We start from the raw sequence: 21013 nt of genomic DNA, 5'->3' as shown, positions 1-21013 counted from the left end.
ATACCTTTTCTTTCTTTCACTATGCTCAAAAGCCTTTGTGGTGTATTTGCTTTTAGTTGAAGGTGAATTTTATGTGTTCTAAAGTGCATTTATATATTTATAGTTTTATATATATATATATATATATATATATATATATATATATATATATATATATATATATATATATTTTTTTTTTTTTTTTGCTCCCCATTTGGGGGGCACCTAACATCTGGGGCAAGAAAAACTGATTAAAATGGCGTCGGCTGCATGTTTTATACCCCTGATGACCTGACGTCATGGAAGAGGAGACAGCAACCAAAACCAACGCAGGACCCAAGACTTTGTTATTCAGGCCGACTGAGGGCAACCTGCCAGCAGATTACCCAATTGTAATGACTGCAACAGTGAATACACTCGAACATCTACATTTATGGTAAGTGTACACAACTGTACTTTTCTTGCCTTCTCATCTGGTCCTTCACCTTATATTCTTTCTTTTGTTTTTTTGGCACATTCAGTTACTGCCTGATTTTTATCTAGTTGTGGTCTGATTTACATTCCTACTTGACGCAAGTATGATTCTGCTAGAATAAGCAGGGATGTCATCTTAGATTTATTCTCCTCATGTTTCAAAACTTTTACTACAGTTGGGTCTTGTGAGGTCAGCAGATATGTATGGAGTCCCATGATGGCAGATCTATACATGTAATCAAATTCAAGGAGGCCTATCCCTCCTTCAGAACTGGGACTATATAATCTTGGTATGCACTGATTTTTATAAATCATTTGGTTAGCATGAAGCATCCTTCTTGTTTTCCCATCTAATCTATCCAGCACATTTTGGGGCCAGTCAGTCACTCCAAAACTGTAAGTTAGGATGGGATTAAATTGGTTTCTAGCTTGGATTTTGTTCCTAGATGCCATCACTGTTTTCAGGATTAATTTAAATGTTCTGAAGTATTCCTTACTACGTTTTATTCACATTTGTTCATGATTTATTGTTGATCCTTCATCAATTCCCAAATATTTATACACTCCCTCTTGCTCAAGTTCTTTTATACCACATTCTTGTCCCAAACTGATGTTTTTAGTGCTGCAGTTTTCCTGCTTTAAAGGTTGCTTTTGCACATTTTATCAGAACCAAATGACATTCTTATATCATCTGAAAAAGTTTTGACAACTTGCAGTTGTGCTTTCAGTTCCTTATCTGATGAGCTATACAGTTTTAAATCATCGACAAACAGAAGATGAGAAGTCTTGGTCTGTATGTTTTTTTCATGGATCTGTTGTATTAATGAACACAATTTTTATTTGAAGCTTCTGACAGTTTTTCTTGTGGAAGTGTTTTTCTTTCCTCTATTTTCTCTCTTAATCTTTTTGTATATCTTTTGTTTGGAAATTCTTGGCATCTTGCATATTAGTAACAATACATAATTTCTTTTTTTATCCTCAGTAGTCCACTCTACCATTTGTATGCCTCTTTTTTGGCCTATAGGTTTTTGTGATTTTTGTGGACAGCTACTTCCTTCTCCAACAGGGGGGCCATCCTCCCGCTGGGCCTGGCCTAGCCTAGCCCCATTGTAGGAATATTTCTGTGCCTTGAGAATTCTATATTTTTCCATTCCTGGCACCAGTGCACCTACCAGGATTGGGTACTTTTTTATCCTTGGACTTGTGCACTCAGCTATCTTCTTTATTTTTTTAACCTGCTTCTGAACATGATATGTGCTATATAAAATACAGTCTATATATTAGTGTCATCTTAGTGAGATTTTATGAAAAACAGGGTCCACCTCATGAAGGTACTCACGACGACTTGTGGAGGAATTCTGTTCAAAGAATACTTCTCTCTTTTTGCTGATTTTATCATCTCTCCATTTGGACCTTTGAGATCTGCAGCTGGGAGAGTTTATCTACTGTATGATGTCTGAGTGTTGGATGGTGTCAGCTGTGTTTGTGAGGTCCTAGATATGTGGTGTGCACTGTTTTGTCCTCACCCATTACTTCAGTAACTTTTTCAAAGTTGACCAGGTTAAGTAAGCAGGACCTGTCCTTGATGAATCCAAACTGGACAAGGTCAAACATCTGTAGGTTACCTATTTCCTTGTTTATTAATTTCATAATGATCCTTTCTGCAGTTTTACAGATGAGACTGGTGAGGCTTATAGGTCTATAATAACCCAGGTCCATTGAAGCCCCACCTTTGTGCAAGGGGATAACTGCTTCTTTTTTTACTTCATCCCACAATATTGAATAACTTATGTAAGCATATGTAGGTGGGGTAAAATTCCAGCAGTATATCTAAAATGATCCTTAACTATGAGTGCATCTGTTTGTTGAGATTGGTAAACGAGAGTTGGTTTCTAGGACAAGACCCACCTCCGTACCTCAGCTGCCCTTCAGTACTGAGTGAAATACTACATTTTACCTTTCTGTCACTGAGCAGTAAATAGCTGCTACTTGAGCCATCTTACTCAATCAATGTAGTCTTCCCAATGGTCCTTCTACATCTTATTACTATGGCATCTACAAGAAACAATACCATTTTAGTGGCTTGCTGTGTGAGAGGGGCACTGCTGCAGGTTCGCCACTTGTTAATTCTATTACAAAACAGGGCTAAGTACCAGTTCTTAAAGGATCCTGTACCTGTAGTATGTGGTGCCGAGTCTCTTTTAGTGCAGGCTCCAGTTTTACATTTGTTTTTCCCCCACCTGACTGATTATGATCCAGTGTGGTATGCCACTCCTAACTGTAGTAGTAGTCTACTTTTAGCTGCATTAACATGGTTTAAAGTAACAAAGATTGATAAAATACAATCAGTTCACTTTATGAGAGTTGGCTGATACAGTCTAATCATTTTCCTTTATGACAGTTGTGTCAATGCTTTACTCTGTCTTGAAGTTGTTTTGTGTGAAATAACACAGCTTATTGCGTTAGGCATTTAGTTAACAATCTGTGCTCAATTTTCTCAAGGACCTTGGCAAAGGGCTAAGCAGCACAACTGGTCTGTAGTTTGTGATTCTCCTGGCCCAATTTGTTGACTGAAATAACTAATGTGTCCTTGTAGAGTGAGTGAAAACACCCTTTCAAAACCATGCTGTTGTTTAGACATATCACAGACTTAGAGAGAACTTCAGCATCTATTCTTATTCATAACAGTGAACCTTCCTTTTATCTTTCCCCAGCAGTTCATTGATAAAAGAAGGGAAAATAACTGTCAGGAGTCCTAACTAGAGAGAGCAGGAGGGCTATCTTATGCTGTCTCAGAGGTCTTGCACTGCAAAGCGTAGAGATCAGTTCACCTGTTTTCCTGCAGCTGTTACAAAAATATGTATTGTGTGGATAATCAGTATACACTGGAGCTTTGTCATGTTGGCATAAGAATCCTAAACTTTATGGGAGTTGCTTCCTTTTGGTAGTATGTGGAAATAAAATGAGAATTATAGGACATCCACTGGAACAAACCACGGCTAAATAAACAATTTCCTCGTAGTTAATAAATCTTCTAAAACAAATCCAGTACCACCAAGACAGCGTTGTATAAAACAAACGCTTTTAATACGAAACTTGGTAAGCGCTTTCACCATTAAGGCTTCATCAAACCATACAAATGAGTGTTAAAATCAAGTCTTTCTTAAATAGGTGGCCTCATAAATAATTTGTCAATTCAATAAAAGATCGTGCTGACATAATTTCCTTACCACCAAAAGGAAGTAAGACTATCTTATACATCATAAAAACTTTAAAGCCTTTTTCTTCTTCTTTCAATTGCTAAAACAATTATAACTATATGTATAATCTATATAATTCAGATACAACACTTTGAATATGACATTTACATGAATAAAATTCATAAAAACAACTAAATATGTGTGTGGTATATATTAATTAGTCGTATACCAATTGACTTGAAGAATCACACTCATACAAGCACTAAAACACAGCTGATAACTGTTCATAAATACCAAATATATGTAATATGTACAAATAAATGCATAAAAATATATATATTATTTAATGAACTTCAACCTTCTATTTTGTAAAACTGGTTTGAGGGGTATCTTATCATTCAGTCCCGGTCTCTTATCTGCTCTAAATTTTATAATCCATTTTAGCTCACAGCTTTCTGTGAAGTTCTTAATATCCCCTCCTCGATAACTGGGACTGATGACCTGTAGCACCCAAAACTTAAAATAATGTGATGGACCTGCTTCTAGTGTATGTCTAGCTAATGCATTATGCTCAGATCTAATGCGTGTATGATACAGATGTTCCCTCATCCTCTCCCTCAATTTTCTATTGGTTTTGCCTACATAAAATGCACTGCAGGACATACACCGAGCAAGATATACTACATGCTCTGTCTGACAATCTGCATCATTGTAGAAATGATATTCATGTTGTGTGACTGGATGTATGAATGAAATACGAGTGTCAATATAATTACAAAAGTCACATCTATTGCAGGGTTTCGTTCCGCGTGCGATATTGTCAGTACTTTCTGCAATTCCTTTCCTCATATTTCTTGGATGGCATAGGAGCTGTTTCAAATTCGTTCTATTCTTAAACAGAAACTTCGGTCTTTCTCCTACTATTTCTATAATACCCTCATCCAATGTTAAAATATCCCAATGTTTTTGTACTATATTTTTCAAATTGTTGGTATCTAAGGTATAAAACATTGATACTTTCATTTGACTGCCTGTTCTTTCTTTCTGCTCGTCACTTAATTGAGTGCTTGCATTGGAAAAATATGGACAGGCTCTTGCTGACCTTAATAAGCAGACGTCATCAATGGCAGTGTTCACTTCATTCAATTTATAATTTCTATATAATAATCTTGCTTTTAGGTCATGCATCTCTTGGTCATAACCCTCCTGTGTTGGATTTAACCTGGATGCCCTCATAGCTTGACCTTTCGCTACGTTCCTAAAAACATACTGAGGGTGCATGCTATTCCTGTGTAACAAAGTATTTCTATAGCATGCCTTCCTATGAACCCCCGTGTTCAGCAATCTCTCAATATGTATATCTAAAAATGATATACTATATCGTGAGTGTTCCATAGTAAAACTTAAATATTCAGTCAAACCATTAATCTCTGATATAAATTCTTGTAGGCTTGTTTCATTGCCTGTCCAAATTAAAAACAAATCATCCACAAAACATCTGTAAAACCCCACATTTGTTTTGTAACTCTCTAAAGGAAAGAGTTTCTCCTCTTCCCAACTAGCCATAACAATGTTGGCATAGCTGTTCACACACGAAGTGCCCATCACTACGCCATCATTCTGTATATATACTTCCTCATCAAATATAAAAATATTATTATACAGTATCGTCTCTAAAAATAAAGCCAATAAGTCTATAAAACTTACTTCATTAGTTGTATGTGTCAACATGTATCTGTGTAGTTTCTCAATACATTGTTCATTCTGTATTACGGTGAAAAGGCTTTTCACATCTAATGTAACTAAAATATATTGTGTATCATTCATAACATTTCTCATATAATCATATAAATCTAATAGAAATTGGTTACTATCTTTTAAAATATAAGTGTTAGCATCAACCATTGGTTTGAGAAAATATTCCAAATATATCAATAAGGGTTCAGTCACCCATCCCCTCCCGGCTACAATAGGTCTCATTTTATTGAATTGATGAATTATTTATGAGGCCACCTATTTAAGAAAGACTTGATTTTAACACTCATTTGTATGATCTGATGAAGCCTTAATGGTGAAAGCGCTTACCAAGTTTCATATTAAAAGTGTTTGTTTTATACAACGCTGTCTTGGTGATACTGGATTCGTTTTAGAAGATTTATTAACTACGAGGAAATTGTTTATTTAGCCGCGGTTTGTTCCAGTGGATGTCCTATAATTCTCATTTTATTTCCACTTTCTACACCACAGGAACATTCACTCTGTGGGTGTGCCTCACTGTGCTTTTGGTAGTATGGTGAATCTTTTGTAGAAGGATTCAGTCTCTGAGAGGGTGGAAGTGTGCATATTTTTGAAGTATTCTGCTTGACCTTTCTTTATAATGTAGAAAGTCAGCCATAATACTCACCTTCTTGTAGGTCTAATATTATTTCTAGATATAATCAACTGTTTTGTTTCTGAATTTATCCAAGAGTAGTTTTGCCTTTTTTACCTTATTTTATATATGATAATTTCTGTACCCATCTTTCTCAGGAATGAGTCACTGTTTGAGATGGTTATCCTTTTCCACAGTAGGATAGGAAAAACATTTTCTGTTTCCTAACAGTTCAGTGCAGAAAGACTAAGGAGAAAAATGGCACAGACTGCCAGCACTGAATATATTATAAGGCACTTTACTGAGCTTATTTTGAAATATAACACTGAATATATTATAAGGCACTTTACTGGGCTTATTTTGAAGTATAACACTGAATATATTATAAGGCACTTTACTGGGCTTATTTTGAAGTATAACACTGAATATGTTATAAGGCACTTTACTGGGCTTATTTTGAAGTATAAAGAATGATCACTTAAAGCATCTGCTATACACAGAAACATAGGAATACTAGGAAAGTGATCACAGGAACTATAAGATGGCTAGCCTGATCTGCCTTTAATTAGACACACTTAAAATTATTGACATGCTTTTGGGGCACTTAATAGTGCTCACTCCCCCACCCCAAATCAAGTTGGGCCATATGTGATAGCCCTGGTGTAAATTTGTCTATCTATCCAATCTTATTTTGCTTGTCTTGTAGTGACAACTTATTCTGTTGGCTAAGAATATGCTAAGTTAAGAACCTATTTCTCCAGCAAGCCGTGTTTATTTGGTTAGTGCAGATTTAGGTCCGTAGACTGGGTGTTTCTAGAGCCATTGGCTTTGTGAAGGAATATGAGGGCTAAACAGGACTGGGTGTTTCATGGGTTCAAAAGTGAGACATAAGTCACCTTAGAGCAGCTGGTAGGATATTGATTATAATGAGAGTTATGTTACAGTATCTGGATAATTGAAAGATTTAACACAACTTGCTTTCATTAATTGTTCTGGGTATGTAATTAGGATCCAGTTCAGCAAACTAGTGTTGTTAATTGTGCTGTTCTCCCACATATGCAGATTACCTAATGTGAGATGGCATTCAGTTAGACATATTGCCATTTGGGATCAAATGTAGCCAGTCCCTCTTCAAATCCTCAGCAAGGACAAGCTTCAGCTGATACTCTATCTTCACCCATTCAGTTATTTGGATGATGAAGGGGTTGCTGTATTGACTGTCCCTATATCATGCTATGCATATCATACAAGTATAGAGGAACACGTAGTCTCCATTTTGGGTATATGTCGGGGCTGGACAGCCAGCAGAGAGAAACAGAACTTGTTGGCTTGAAATAGAGCAGCTGCACTACCTCTTCTCCCCTCTTTGTCCAGTATGTCTTGTATAAAACATAACCTTTTAAGTTAGCCTTCACTAGTTTGAGATATTATTCTCGTATGGCAAACAGTGAGGTTACTACATACGCATCCATGTTTGGAAGTCAAATACCTTGTTTCATGGATGTGTGACACTGACATTCAGGTGTTATACTTTTAGTATAGGATGGGTTTGAGTGGGAGGTTAGTAATGTATAATATTAATGGTGATCTTGGGGAGGCCAGGGTTAGTGCATATGTTGGCTTGGTGGCATCTGTAGCAGAAGCTTTGCAATGCACATTTTATGTACACCTTGGCAAACTGTCATATTGATATGCACATCTGGTCAAACCAGAGTTCCTCTTGTGTATATTTATTTACTTATTTATTTATTGTGTATTTATTTCATCAGGCAGACAGTAGGGTTGCACGATTCCCAGTATCTGCTCCCACACTGGGGTGCAGTTCTAAGCAACTGCTCAGTAAATCATCACATCACTTTATTCATGAAAGATATTAATGTCCAAGGCATGTAGTGAAAATCTAATTGACACATCAGGGTCAAAGTGCAGAAGTGTGATCCATAGGTCATGTGGTACAAAGATGGAACTGTCTTAGTACTGTTCATTCTTCCCACTTCACATCTCATCAGTTACTGATGGCTGTCACTCAGAGATCAGTACAGATGCAATATATTCATCTATGACATATGTACTAGGAGTCTGTGTCACTTTAGATCAGGAAAGGGAGCAAAATTGTAAGAGTCATTTAAAGTCCTATTACTTTCACAATTGCTTTGTTTAGTAGACCACTCCAATGATGCCAGCCTGTATAAGCACTACTTATGTAAAACAAAACATTCATCCATTCATTCATTTTACTTTGTGGGTGAACAAGAAAAACAAAAGGAGGCAGTTGCTTACAGGGACACTTGACATAAATAAATAAGGAGGCTCTCCATCAGAGTTTCATTCGGCATCAGCTGCTGCTTTAACCAGAACTTAAGTTATTTTTCAATGAATTCAGGGTACCGCAGAAACTGAACACTTGCATTTTGTCTTGTACTCTGCACCCACTAGGTCAGCATTTCTTAAACAATTTCAGTGGAGGCCCAAGCATGCTGAAAATGCTGTGTATTTAAAATGCTAAGTAAAAATGTATAGTTTGTGTGCATGCTAAATGTACAATGTAATGGTCAGTGGATATGTGTGTACTATGCTGAATATTGGATTTACATATGAGTGTGTGTGCATGTGGGGGGGGGGAAGGCATTCTATTTCTGCAAACTACAATATTTTTGAATGGGGAAACAAAAATAACATTTTATGATATCTACAGGATGCTCAGGTACATTTTGCTTTTTGGGAGGGAGGAAACTGACTATAAATGAGTCTATGAACCCTCTGCACTATGTATAACATTTATGCCCTGCTATATCAAGTTCTTGTCCTCTGCCACCGTATTGAAGTGATACATTGCTTCTGAAGTGGCTTCACAGCATTGGCAAGATGTGAATGTGATGAGGGGTGCCTTGTGGGCGTTAAATACATAGTATCTTATAGGTTCATAGGTATGTACTAGGCTAGCTGCCCTTATTGGCCATTTTAAGTCTAGCCAACTTCCCTTTCAAAGGTGACAATCAAATCCTGTACTTCATGTCTGTGAGGTAAACACCTTAACCTTAAGTAAAAGACTGTAAAAGAAGGTGGTAAATTAGTTTTATTTTACAGAAATTATGACAGATTCATGAAACGTGCAATGTGATAAATGATAATATTAACTGTTTTAACTGCACTGGGGCAGTAGTAATAAGATATGCATCAAAAGTAGATAATATAGACAGATTCTATAACAACAAAGGATTTTGAAAATGTTAGACTGAACACTAATCTTTTTTCTGGCCAGTTTCCCCTACGTTTCTGTTTTTGGTCCTCTGTCTTTATGACAGTAACCCTAAATAACTGATTTGTTTAAGATATGTGTATCTTCTGCAACCATCATAATGAAGGGGGTCACTAGAGTATTTCTAACTCAGACGGTTCATCCTTTAGAAAATGGAAGCTGCAGCTATGTTGAAATGTGTTTTAATATAAATGAAATGCACAGTCTGTGATAGTGAGTGACCCAGTATCCCACCAGCATTAAATATTTAACTAAGAACCAGCAGATGCAGCTGCCTTTTCTGGAGCACTGGTTCTTTCCTGCAAGGTAATACCATAATAAAAATATTGCAATGACTACTGCATTTTATGAAACAGGCTGAAATGTAAGCATTTATAAACTATTAGAAGTTGGAGTAATTTGCAAAAGTGGTTATATTTGAGGTATTGGCCATACATTTGGTAAGCATCTCATTTGAACCAATACCAGAGTAACAGATATATTGATTTGTATTGCAAGAGACAATCTCCTAACTATCCACTGTACCTTTACTTGTCTCTTAAGCTTCTAACTGTTTTCCATAACTGTGAACCATCAGGTCCTGAAATGTCTTAAACCCACAGTTATTACTGCACAATGTCCAGGTCCATGGCACAGCTGGATGGAGACCTGACTACAACCCAAAGAGTCAGGGTTTAAATAGTAACCATGATGAGGGAAGAACATGATGGATGAGTGCAGAATGAAGGGGCAGAGCCCTCTTGTCTCTCATGGGGGGGGTGCACATCCACAGAGGCACATGCACATGCCATTTCCCTGATGGAGACGAGAGAAGTAACTTGCAGTGCTTCCTAAGTAGATGGGCAGTGTTATGTTCTGCTGGCTTAGCAATTACACAGCTTACCTATAGGCTTATACTGAATGAGTGCAGTAGAGGGAGAAACTTAAGCAAGAAAACCCTGTTCATCTGTACAAACAATGGTTCCACTCGCTGTTCAGTCAGATCACAAGTCCTAGGAACAAATCAGCAGTTGAGTTGAGTGAGTGGGAGAGATTTGGGAGTGGTCAGCAGGCAGGCAGATGAAAAAATAACCCCCAAAATTATTCCTGTTTAAACTTACTCAGCTGTACTAGTCTGACCATACTGGGTGGGTTCATCTGATTCACTGAGAAAACAGTCACAGATTTAAAATACTTGGGTGAGTCGAGTCATAGGCCATCATCCAGAGAGACTCCCAGCCATGTTTCTAGGAATAGAATATGCACTAGCATAGCTGAGTAAGGTACACATGCAAACCATTCTGTCATGCACCTATCTCCAGCCTTGAACTGCTGAACTAGCAAGATGTCATGGCTCCTAATGACATGTGCAGTACTGATTCCAATGCCCTGTCCTTTCAAATGGAGAACAGGCCAGTGGGTTCCTCACCACTTTCCTTCACCTCCTGCAGAGCCTATAGGCACCAGTAGTCCCCATGTGGTCTTTATAGGTTCATAGGTTAGTACTAAGCTAGCTGTCCTTGTGAGCCATTTTTTTAAGCTTAGCCAATTATCCCTTGTGAGACTCAAACCCTGCACCTTGCATTTATAAGGCAAACACCTTAACCATTAGGCCACCCTCCCAACCCTTCTATGAGGATCAGTCATTCTAACATCAGCCAGATGCGGTGCATGCCAAATAGATGTCTACCACTTCAAATGATACCATTAAAAGTAGATCTCAACAAAAACTGTAACTATAAGTAAATGATGCTGCACTTAATTTGTCTCTTTTATGACTATTTTACAGTATTAGCATATTGTACTGTTTTATATGGAATTAGAGCAGACTTTTCAGTAAATCTGTGGTACATTAAGTTGAAGTAAATGCAACGGTAACAGATTATAATGCAGAGATCATGACATGAACTGTACATTATTCAGTTAATTTATGTTACATCATCATGAATACAGCTGAAGTCTCAACACAGCCCAGTCACTGGTTCTGCAGGATGATGGTAGCTTGGCTAGTGGCAAGTTTGAAATATTAGCTATGGCAGTAATCAAAGGCCTCCCAATACCACCAAAGTGAAATGAGTAATGGAAACTAATCTCTAATGTCTCTCAGTATTTTCTTTGTGTCACTTTTTTTAAACACCAGGTAACTAACAGTTTATATGATTACCTCTTCCCTCCTTTTTGCTTTGCAGTAACAGACTTAGAGATCAAATTTCAGTACCGTGGAAAGGAGGCTGGCTCCCGAACTGTTAGCAACCCTCATGGATGTCGACTGTATTACAGCAATTTGGCCCCAACACCAGATAAGGTGGAATTGTTTGGGCCAGTGATACTTGAGCAAGTATGTTTCCCAAGCACAAATGAGATTCAGAATGAAAAGCAGCGACACTATACTGAACAGCTACTAGATGTGATGGACAGGGGGCTCATTCTGGAAATTCAAGGACAAGATATCTTCGCTATCCGGCTATGTCAGTGCAAAGTGTTCTGGTCTGGCCCTTCTACTGGTACATCTTGTGGACCCAACCCCATTGAGAGAGAAAGGAAAATCAAGCTGTTCAGCCTTGAAAATTTTCTTAATGGTAAGAAAACTGTACAATTTTATTTTAGTGTACTTATTTTATTTGTATTTGTTTTCCGGGGTAGAGCAGTAATCTCCACGGGACCTTCTTCAGACCCAGCCCAGGAGCAGTGCATGGTTAAGTGGCTTGCTCAAAGTCTCACATTTAGGCAACAGAGGCTGAGGCAATCAAATCTTGCACCAATGGACCACAGAAAAAACGTTAGTTAACAGCTCCATAATCTTGTAAGGAAACTGCCAAACACATGTATGACCCAGTGATTCTGAATTATTCGCTTGTAGTGTGTATTACATCACAAGGCAATGAAGTGAACTTTTTCTGAAATATGTAGAAAGAAGAATACTGTGAAGGTAAATACAGAGTCAGTTAAAGGAAAGAAAAAAAGTACAAAGAGCAGAACAGAACGCAGAGTGCAGTAGCAGCCGTCTGCAGCAGTAGTAAGTCAAGCATGACTGTAAGCATTAAACTGTAAGCAAGGATGTGACGAGAATCTAAGGTGCAGTGTCTTATCCAATGTGAATAATAGCACAAAACTGTCTTAATAATAGGGCACACAGGATAAAAATAGTGGAGATAAGCAGGCCACAATTATCAAGTGCAAGGCCATGTAGTATCATAGGTATATACATGCATAGTAAGACTCAGTCAAACATTGTTACTGCCTCTTTTGAATATAATATGATAGTTTGTTTTATGGCTATTATGCACCATAATTGGTGAATGAACATCTATAGTGAAAAATGAAAGGATATGCTTCAGTATACAGTACAGGAAACATTAATGAATAGGTGTTCAGAACTATAGTCGATAAAATGTCCTGATGGTCAAATACAGCCATCTGTATATAACTTTTACACCAAAGTACAACAGAAATTCTATATGTCAACAATCTTAATATTTCAAAAACATAAATTATTAAGAAACATCTATAATATAAGCTAGCTTGGGTTGATTGAAGAAGTTTATACACTAAGCTATAATGAATAATTCAGTGAACGCTCTGGAAAGTAAAGGACTGCTAAGTTAGTAAACTCTGCAAAGAATATCTATGGGCTGTTAGCAGTCTAAGATGTCTGCATTAAACCTTGCTGATCCTCTGAAGTTTTATTTTATTTTAACATTTGATAACTGGTTAAATATTTTGGTACATGGACCCTTTTTAGGTGTCACTCATACCAAGCAGGTAATCATTACTAAAATTTTAAAAAAATTACATAACAATATATTGTAGAATATACACAATAGATAGAAAATATATAACAACAAATTGATACTAGATACCACAAATGTAGAATGCAAAACACTGCCAAAATATAGAGATCACACACGTACAGCTAAACTTTAATGAATGTAACAATCACTGGTAGAAGGCAATACATTAGCACTAAGAATGTAAGAGAAAAGTCAAAAATTTCACTTGCTGGTAACAGTATGAAATAACTAAATATGGTTATACTGATACTATGGAGTGCAGAGATATTTAATGTTAAAGTACCTGTAGTACGTCGAAATAGTACATGAGATAAAATTAATTCAGACTTTGGAACTGCGACTTGGGCATTAAAAGATTCAGAAGCTGAAGATGAACTCTACAAAGAGAACTTATAACTATTTAATAAAGCTTTTATGGCATCCAAAGTTATAGAGAGAAAGTAGCATTAATGTAAGATACAATGGTACCAGTGATATTTGGTACATTTTTATTATAAATACAGAAGAATGTCAGCCTGAAGAAGACACCAGCATAGATCTTTGCCATTGTCCTTGCTAGATTAATTTGTAGTATTTCTTGGTAAACTGTAAAGGAGATTATACATAGACCTTCCTGAGACAAGATAAACAGAAGCTAGTTAGAATGCATAAATGCAATGCTGCTGAGTTGTTGTGTCTTTCGACTTTTCCCGGTTAGGGGTCGCCACAGCGGAACTCCGGTCCGCTAATGACTGGTAGTGGATTTTTACGTACCGGTTACCAGCCCTGATGCACAACCTTCAACGAAGGCACGCCCCATTCACGTATGCCTCCACACAGAAGATGCTGTAGCTGAGAATTGAACGGGACAACGTCTTGCTATGAGGCGACAATGCTACCGCAGCACCACCACCGCATGATCTTGTATAAATACAGAGTACATTTTTTGTAGATTTTATATTTGATATTGATTGTACATAATGGTACTTCAGTGTATTAACCAGTTTGATCATTTTTACAGCCAATGAAAGTTGAGAAGACTTGTAATTAAAGATGAATCCCTAGTGACTGTATGGCATTTTGACAGTGTATCATATTGTGACAGTTAAATAAAACAAAGTGGGCATCAACTATAAATGTAAGACATGCATATTCTATTCCCCCACTAAAAAATGCAACACAATACCAGAATAAAACCATTTTAAAATTGTACACCCAGTATGTCAATATATTTTCAAGGCAGAAATTGACAGTTCTTTCCTGACCTATCCAGTAGTTATATAATATATATATAGTCTAAGGGTTTCATAAATCTTGATATAACTGTGCAGTGTCCATTTTGTTCAGGGATGTAGGACAATGAGAAAAAAAGGTAAAACACTAGATTATACTGATAGTTTTATGATGAATTCGTATCAGAACAATATGTAGAAGAAAAGGCCTAACCACTTCTATTGTATTTCTAGGAATTGGGTTACAAGTTAACTGTTGGTGTCCTGTGCTGCTGTCTTTTAGAGGAAGGATAGCTTCTTTGAAATTACAGAACAGAAGGATGGTATATATCCTAGCAGATTCAGTCATTTTACTTTTTTCTTCCATAACTTTTAATGTATCTGAGGTTGGGAGTAACAAAAAGATGTTTCCCTAAAACATGAACATCCAATATCTGAGTTTTGACATATTCTAGTAATGTCTGACCTTCCCCAACCATGTTTTCTAATAATTACTCCTGTCATTGTCAAACTAAAATTTGCATTCTGTCTGCAAGTGTTGTTCATTAGTTCTTCAATATGTATATCAGTGGAAGCCTACCTAGCAAGCAGCAGATAGAGTCGTCTGAATCATACCATCCTTAAACCCACACTCAGACAGGCCTGCACATTTTTCCATGGTATAATTCATTATTGAGGAGTGGAATTTACACAAGTAAAAAAGAGCTGATGACCCAGAGCTCCAGCATTGCAGGGGAGTGCATTCTCTTGCCACACTTCTCTAAAGCCCTGGCCTCTTTGTTTGGCAACAGGACAGTAAAATGTGATGTCTGGGACCTATGTTGAAAGATATCACATAGGAGTCAGCTCTAGGTTGCCTACAAAGAGCCTTTCCCATTCCGCTGGATCTTGTAAAGGAAGTTTAACATCTTGGTACTACAGAAGCAGAGTCAAGGTACTTATAAGGTTGTCACAGGACTACGGTTCATAACTGGCAATATGGATGGGATTTCCTGAGGTGAAGTGATGTGAGGGGTGGGGCTGTGGCCAGTCAATGTATATCGTTTGACCTTCGGGGTTTCTCCAAAAGAGGCATATTGCAGGGAAAGAAGATTCACTATCCTTGTGGTCTTACACAAAGATGAGCATTGAAAGTCACATAAGAGGTGTCATGAAGCATGAAACTAGTGAGCTGGCATGCAGCTGCTAAGGTCAGGATGTCGTCAGAGAGGCCTGCTCTTTCCCTCTGGATTCAGCCCCATATTCATAACTGAAGATCCCACCAAAAATCAAACATCCGTTTGGTATGTAGGCTTTCAACAATGAACCGTGGTACATGATGAGCTGTCAGCTCCTCTCTGTGTAGGCTAACAGACCCTGCTGCAGCCTGAGAGGAGACCCAGGAAGTAAAGACCTCAGCCCAAATACATGCGACCCTTGGCCTCTTGACTTTAAGGATCTTGAGCTTCATCTGATCAATGGGAGCTGGGTGGCACTAATAGGGGGTCTTTACTGAAAAGCTGATTTGCACTAATTCAGGTTTTCAATATACTAAAACACAGTCTTTCAAGCCCTACATAAAAAAACGAAACAATTTGAAAAAGGGGAAAAATGTAAAACATTGCTTTTGTAGGGGTACCCCCCAGCATCCCAAGTAATTTAATGTACTAATTCCAAGAATGCACAACAGTGGGGAAAATGGCAAAACCCTGTAACTCACTGTGTGCGATCTTACACAGAGCACCCACAGTGCTGCAAACCAATAGCAGTGTAAATGAACCTAAAGTAAACACCCGCCCAGGCATATTCTGAGGCCCAACACTGCAGGCGGAGGGCTTCTACACCCCTGGAAGGGGGTTATTTACAAAATAACATACACCCTGGAGGGCATTATTGAGCTTTGAGAATGGGCTGTCCATAAACTTGTTGTGTTCTACTTACTTATTTATATTTTTAACAACTATATTATTTTTTATATATTTTCTTGATGTAAATTAGTTCCATTGCCTAATGTTTCAAGTTGCTGTAGTATATGTAAATGGTGTTGGAGGAAGCATTTTACATCCAAAATCATCTTCTTCTTCTTTCGGCTTTTCCCGGTTAGGGGTCGCCACAGCGGATCTGCATATTGTTTTTACTGTACCTGTGTAGATTTTAAACTGTTAGCACTTTAAAAAGTTATTTTTGTTTAATTTAATTGTTAGGCTAACACACTCAAGTGCGCTAGCCATTTTATAGCATTTACTGTTTGCTACTGTATCTTTTTCTTCTGTCTCTGTAAAAAAAAGAAACAAAAACAAAAAAAATATCCTTGTTTTCCCACTTTTCTGAACTAGAATAGTCCAGTCTTCAGATTTTGCTGATCTCTGGGCTTTGTCTTAGTTCCTGTGCTATCCATATCCTTATTTGGATAAGAGGAAACTTCTTTGTTCACCAGTGGGAGTGGGGAGCACTGAGCAGCCTATTTGTCCCTAGAGGAGTGGTTCCAGCCCAGCAACTTGTAGTTTATTGGCCATTTTGGGTCAATTCCTGGCTCTTTTCAACCCCCTGCTATAAAGCCAGTTTTTGTGCGCTTTTTCACTTGTAAAAGACTCAGCACAACTCCTCGTGGTGTCCTGCAGAGTTCACCAAGCAGCAGAGAGTGAAAGAGTGACTTTCCTGGATTTATAAGTATTTTTTCTGGCTTTCGCTTAAATTACTGCATCTCGACTGCATTTCACCTAAAAAACAGCTCTGCATATTGTTTTTACTGTACCTGTGTAGATTTTAAACTGTTAGCACTTTAAAAAGTTATTTTTGTTTAATTTAATTGTTAGGCTAACACACTCAAATGCGCTAGCCTTTTTATAGCATTTACTGTTTGCTACTGTATCTTTTTCTTCTGTCTCTGTAAAAAAAAAAAAGAAAAAAAAAGAAAAAAATATCCTTGTTTTCCCGTTTTTTTCTGAACTAGAATAGTCCAGTCTTCAGATTTTGCTGATCTCTGGGCTTTGTCTTAGTTCCTGTGCTATCCATATCCTTATTTGGATAAGAGGAAGCTTCTTTGTTCACCAGTGGGAGTGGGGAGCACTGAACAACCTATTTGTCCCTAGAGGAGTGGTTCCAGCCCAGCAACTTGTAGTTTATTGGCCATTTTGGGTCAATTCCTGGCTCTTTTCAACCCCTGCTATAAAGCCCATTTTTGCGCGCTTTTTCACTTGTAAAAGGCTCAGCACAGCTCCTCGTGGTGTCCTGCAGAGTTCTACAAGCAGCAGAGAGTGAAAGAGTGACTTTCCTGGATTTATAAGTATTTTTTCTGGCTTTCGCTTAAATTACTGCATCTTGACTGCATTTCGCCTAAAAAACAGCTCTGCATATTATTTTTACTGTACCTGTGTAGATTTTAAACTGTTAGCACTTTAAAAAGTTATTTTTGTTTAATTTAATTGTTAGGCTAACACCCTCAAGTGCGCTAGCCGTTTTATAGCATTTACTGTTTGCTACTGTATCTTAAAGAAAAAAAACAAAAAAATATCCTTGTTTTCCCGTTTTTCTGAACTAGAATAGTCCAGTCTTCAGATTTTGCTGATCTCTGGGCTTTGTCTTAGTTCCTGTGCTATCCATATCCTTATTTGGATAAGAGGAAGCTTCTTTGTTCACCAGTGGGAGTGGGGAGCACTGAACAGCCTATTTGTCCCTAGAGGAGTGGTTCCAGCCCAGCAACTTGTAGTTTATTGGCCATTTTGGGTCAATTCCTGGCTCTTTTCAACCCCCTGCTATAAAGCCCGTTTTTGCGCTGTTTAAAGCGCTTTTGCGCGAATTAGCTCGAAGTTGCTCATAGAGCAGCATCGGGCAGCGCCGGTTAATCAAGTTTAAACTATTTCTGGCTCCGTAAAGTCTACTCTTCAATTTTTCCCTTAGAACTGCTCTACTTGCAATCTAAACAGCCTATACTCTAACTGAAAAGCTCAGCACTTGCTCCTAAAGCATTTTTTATACAGGTAAAGCACTCTTAAACAAAAGAAAGTACTTCATTCACCTAAATTCCCTTGAGTACCCATTTCCCTATAGATCCTTTCTGACTCAGTTACACAGCAATCTTTTTCACTATTCTAGCATGTCGAAGGGTCAGTTGCTGGCGTCCTCTCCTGTTCAGCTGGTGAATCTGGGAATCTTGAGGCAATGTTACAATTGCCTCATGTACACAGACAACCTTCTCCTCCTCCCAACAAATACAAATATATGCGAGATGCAACTATATAGCCAAACTGGAGGCTGAGCTCTCTCAATTCAGTACTGGCAAGACCAGTCAAGAGGAGAAGGTAACCATGCACACCACAAACCCAGTCTCACATAGAACTATCACAACTGCAAACCAAACACATAAACACACAAAAACATACTCGGAGGTGCTGATTAAAAATCTACCAAAACAACAGAGGCCTCCAAAGCAGACACCCAAGCAACCGCCACCTCAAGACATAGCACATGCAACACATAGTTCACAAAGTCAGTGTGCTAAACAGTCACAGCCCTTAAGGCCAAACAACATGCCAGACACACTTGTAATAGGTGACTCCATAGTCAGACACACTGACGTCCCGCTCACCAGACTGAACAAGGAAAAGGTCACAGTAAGCTAGAATCCGCCACATAACACAAGCACTCAGGTCACTCCACAGCAAGTACAAATATGACTCAGTCATTGTACATGCCGGTGTGAACGACCTGAGACGTACCTCCCTGGACTACATGAAAAGAGACATAGAGGAGCTCTCTGATTATGTAGCCCAGGCCGGTATGACCCTGACCCTGAGCAGCATCTTACCCTCACCAAGAATGATGCCACAGTACAAAGACAAAATGATCAGTTTTAACAATTGGCTTAATTACTGGTGTCATTCTAAGGGGATCCAATGTCTGTCTGCTTGGGATGACATGCTCGACAAGCCAGCTGCTTCGCAAGGGATGGCTTGCACCTGTCACGCTGGGCTTCCGGATATTGGCCAAGGCTCTTGCCACCCCCATAGTGCCTTTTTTAGGCAAGGCTCAAATGACAAACCTACCTCCCTAGAAAACACAAGTGAAAAAAAACTAAGGGTAATGCTGCTCAATGCCAGAAGTCTAAACCTCAAGATGCATGCCCTCGAAGCCCTCCTCAGTATGGAGAACATCGATGTCTGTGCAGTGACTAAAACCTGGTTCAAGGCTCCTGAGAGCACCCCAGCACTATCAGGTTTTACCTCATATCATGCTTTCCGGCCCCAAAACTTGGACCGAACCACAAAAGGAGGGGGAGTATCCATATTCATCAAAGATACCCACACCTCCAGGTTAGTGGCAACGCACGAAGCATCGGAGACCATCCAGGTGCAACTATCCATAGGCAAAACTGCCTTACAGTTTGTAGCATGCTACAGACCACCCTCTCAAACCCAGAAACCCCACACAGCCTTCCTGAAGACACTGGAGAGTATGAATGTCTCTCCAAATACCATCATACTGGGTGACTTCAACTACCCAAACATAGACTGGGAACATTACTCAAGCCCCAACACTCTAGCCCAAAGTTCCTAGAATTCATAAACTCAAATGTGATGGAACAACTAATCACCATTCCCACAAGAGGAGACAATATACTAGACCTGATCATCACAAACATGGGGACAAAATGCTCCACACCAGAAGTATATCCCTCATTGGTAAGATCAGACCATAAATTAATCTCACTGGAAATCCACATCCCGCCCCCACCCCCTGCACAAAAGACCACAGTGAATAACTTCTCAAAAGCCAACTTCACACTTCTTAAGACAGAAGTGGTATCCTTCAAGGTCCCTGGGCTAGTGGAAACCACAACCCACACTGCTGAATCCTTTACAAATGCCTTCTACGGGCACCTTCAAGAATGCATGGATCATGCAATCCCAAATAAAACCAAGACCCATTCCTCCAAAGGCAGGTACCCGGTCTGGTGGACCCCAGCCATAAACAAACTTTACAACAGAAGGAGGAAGCTACTACATGACAGAGCAAAATCCCTAAAAGGGAAGGCATCTCTGATCAGTACTAGAAAAAAACTACGATCACTCATAAAATCATCCAAGGCCAACTTTGAGAGAAAAATCGCAAAAGACACAAAAGACAATCACAAGGCCTTCTTTAGCTATGTTAGAAACCTGGGTGGAAACTCCCAGATATGCTCAGAGTTAGTACAAAATGACACAAAATACACTGAACCCACTGACATTGCCAACATTCTGGCAGACAGGTTCAGTGCAAATTTCTCCTCCCCCCCCCCCAAAAGGAGAAATAACTATCCCAGCAGAGTTTAGCCTCCCTAACATCTCAGATGCCCAGGTGAGAGCCGCCCTCTCTAAAGCTAAAAAACACAGCATCAATGGGACCGGACGATGTCCCGGGCTGTGTGCTACATGAACTCCAAGAGGAACTAAACCCACACATAAGGCTGCTGTTTAATCTTAGCCTTACTACAGGATAATGCACCCAAAGAGTGGCGTACGGCAACAGTGGTCCCACTTCACAAAGGCGGTGCTTCTACAGACCCTGGAAATTACCGCCCCATAAGCTTGATGAGCCTGGTCTGCAAAGCTATGGAGAGGATCATTATGGAACTCATAAACAAAGACATTGGGGACCTACAGACATTGGATCCTACCCAATTTGGCTTTGTCAAGGGCAGATCCTGCCTTTGAACTTGGTCAACTTTTTGAAACAGTCACTAAGGCCATTGATGAGGGTAAGGCAGTTCACACAGCCTACCTTGACCT

At 38.8% G+C, this 21013-nt stretch overlaps 1 protein-coding gene across 2 annotated transcripts in view; it reads left to right on the top strand.

The window, feature by feature from the left end:
• The window catches only part of IRF5 (interferon regulatory factor 5), a 1182803-nt gene that overhangs the window by 1125118 nt on the left and 36672 nt on the right, over positions 1 to 21013 (top strand). For both annotated transcript variants that reach the window (XM_044088631.1, XM_044088632.1), the window contains one exon: positions 11452 to 11841. In XM_044088631.1, the coding sequence (XP_043944566.1) occupies positions 11452 to 11841 (390 nt within the window). The remainder of the gene's footprint in view (positions 1 to 11451; positions 11842 to 21013) is intronic.

The sequence above is a fragment of the Protopterus annectens genome, chromosome 11.part0, assembly GCF_019279795.1.
Source record: "Protopterus annectens isolate FY-2018-M chromosome 11.part0, PAN1.0, whole genome shotgun sequence".
Taxonomy (NCBI): Eukaryota; Metazoa; Chordata; order Ceratodontiformes; family Protopteridae; genus Protopterus; species Protopterus annectens.
This window is presented reverse-complemented; position numbering and strand designations above follow the sequence as displayed.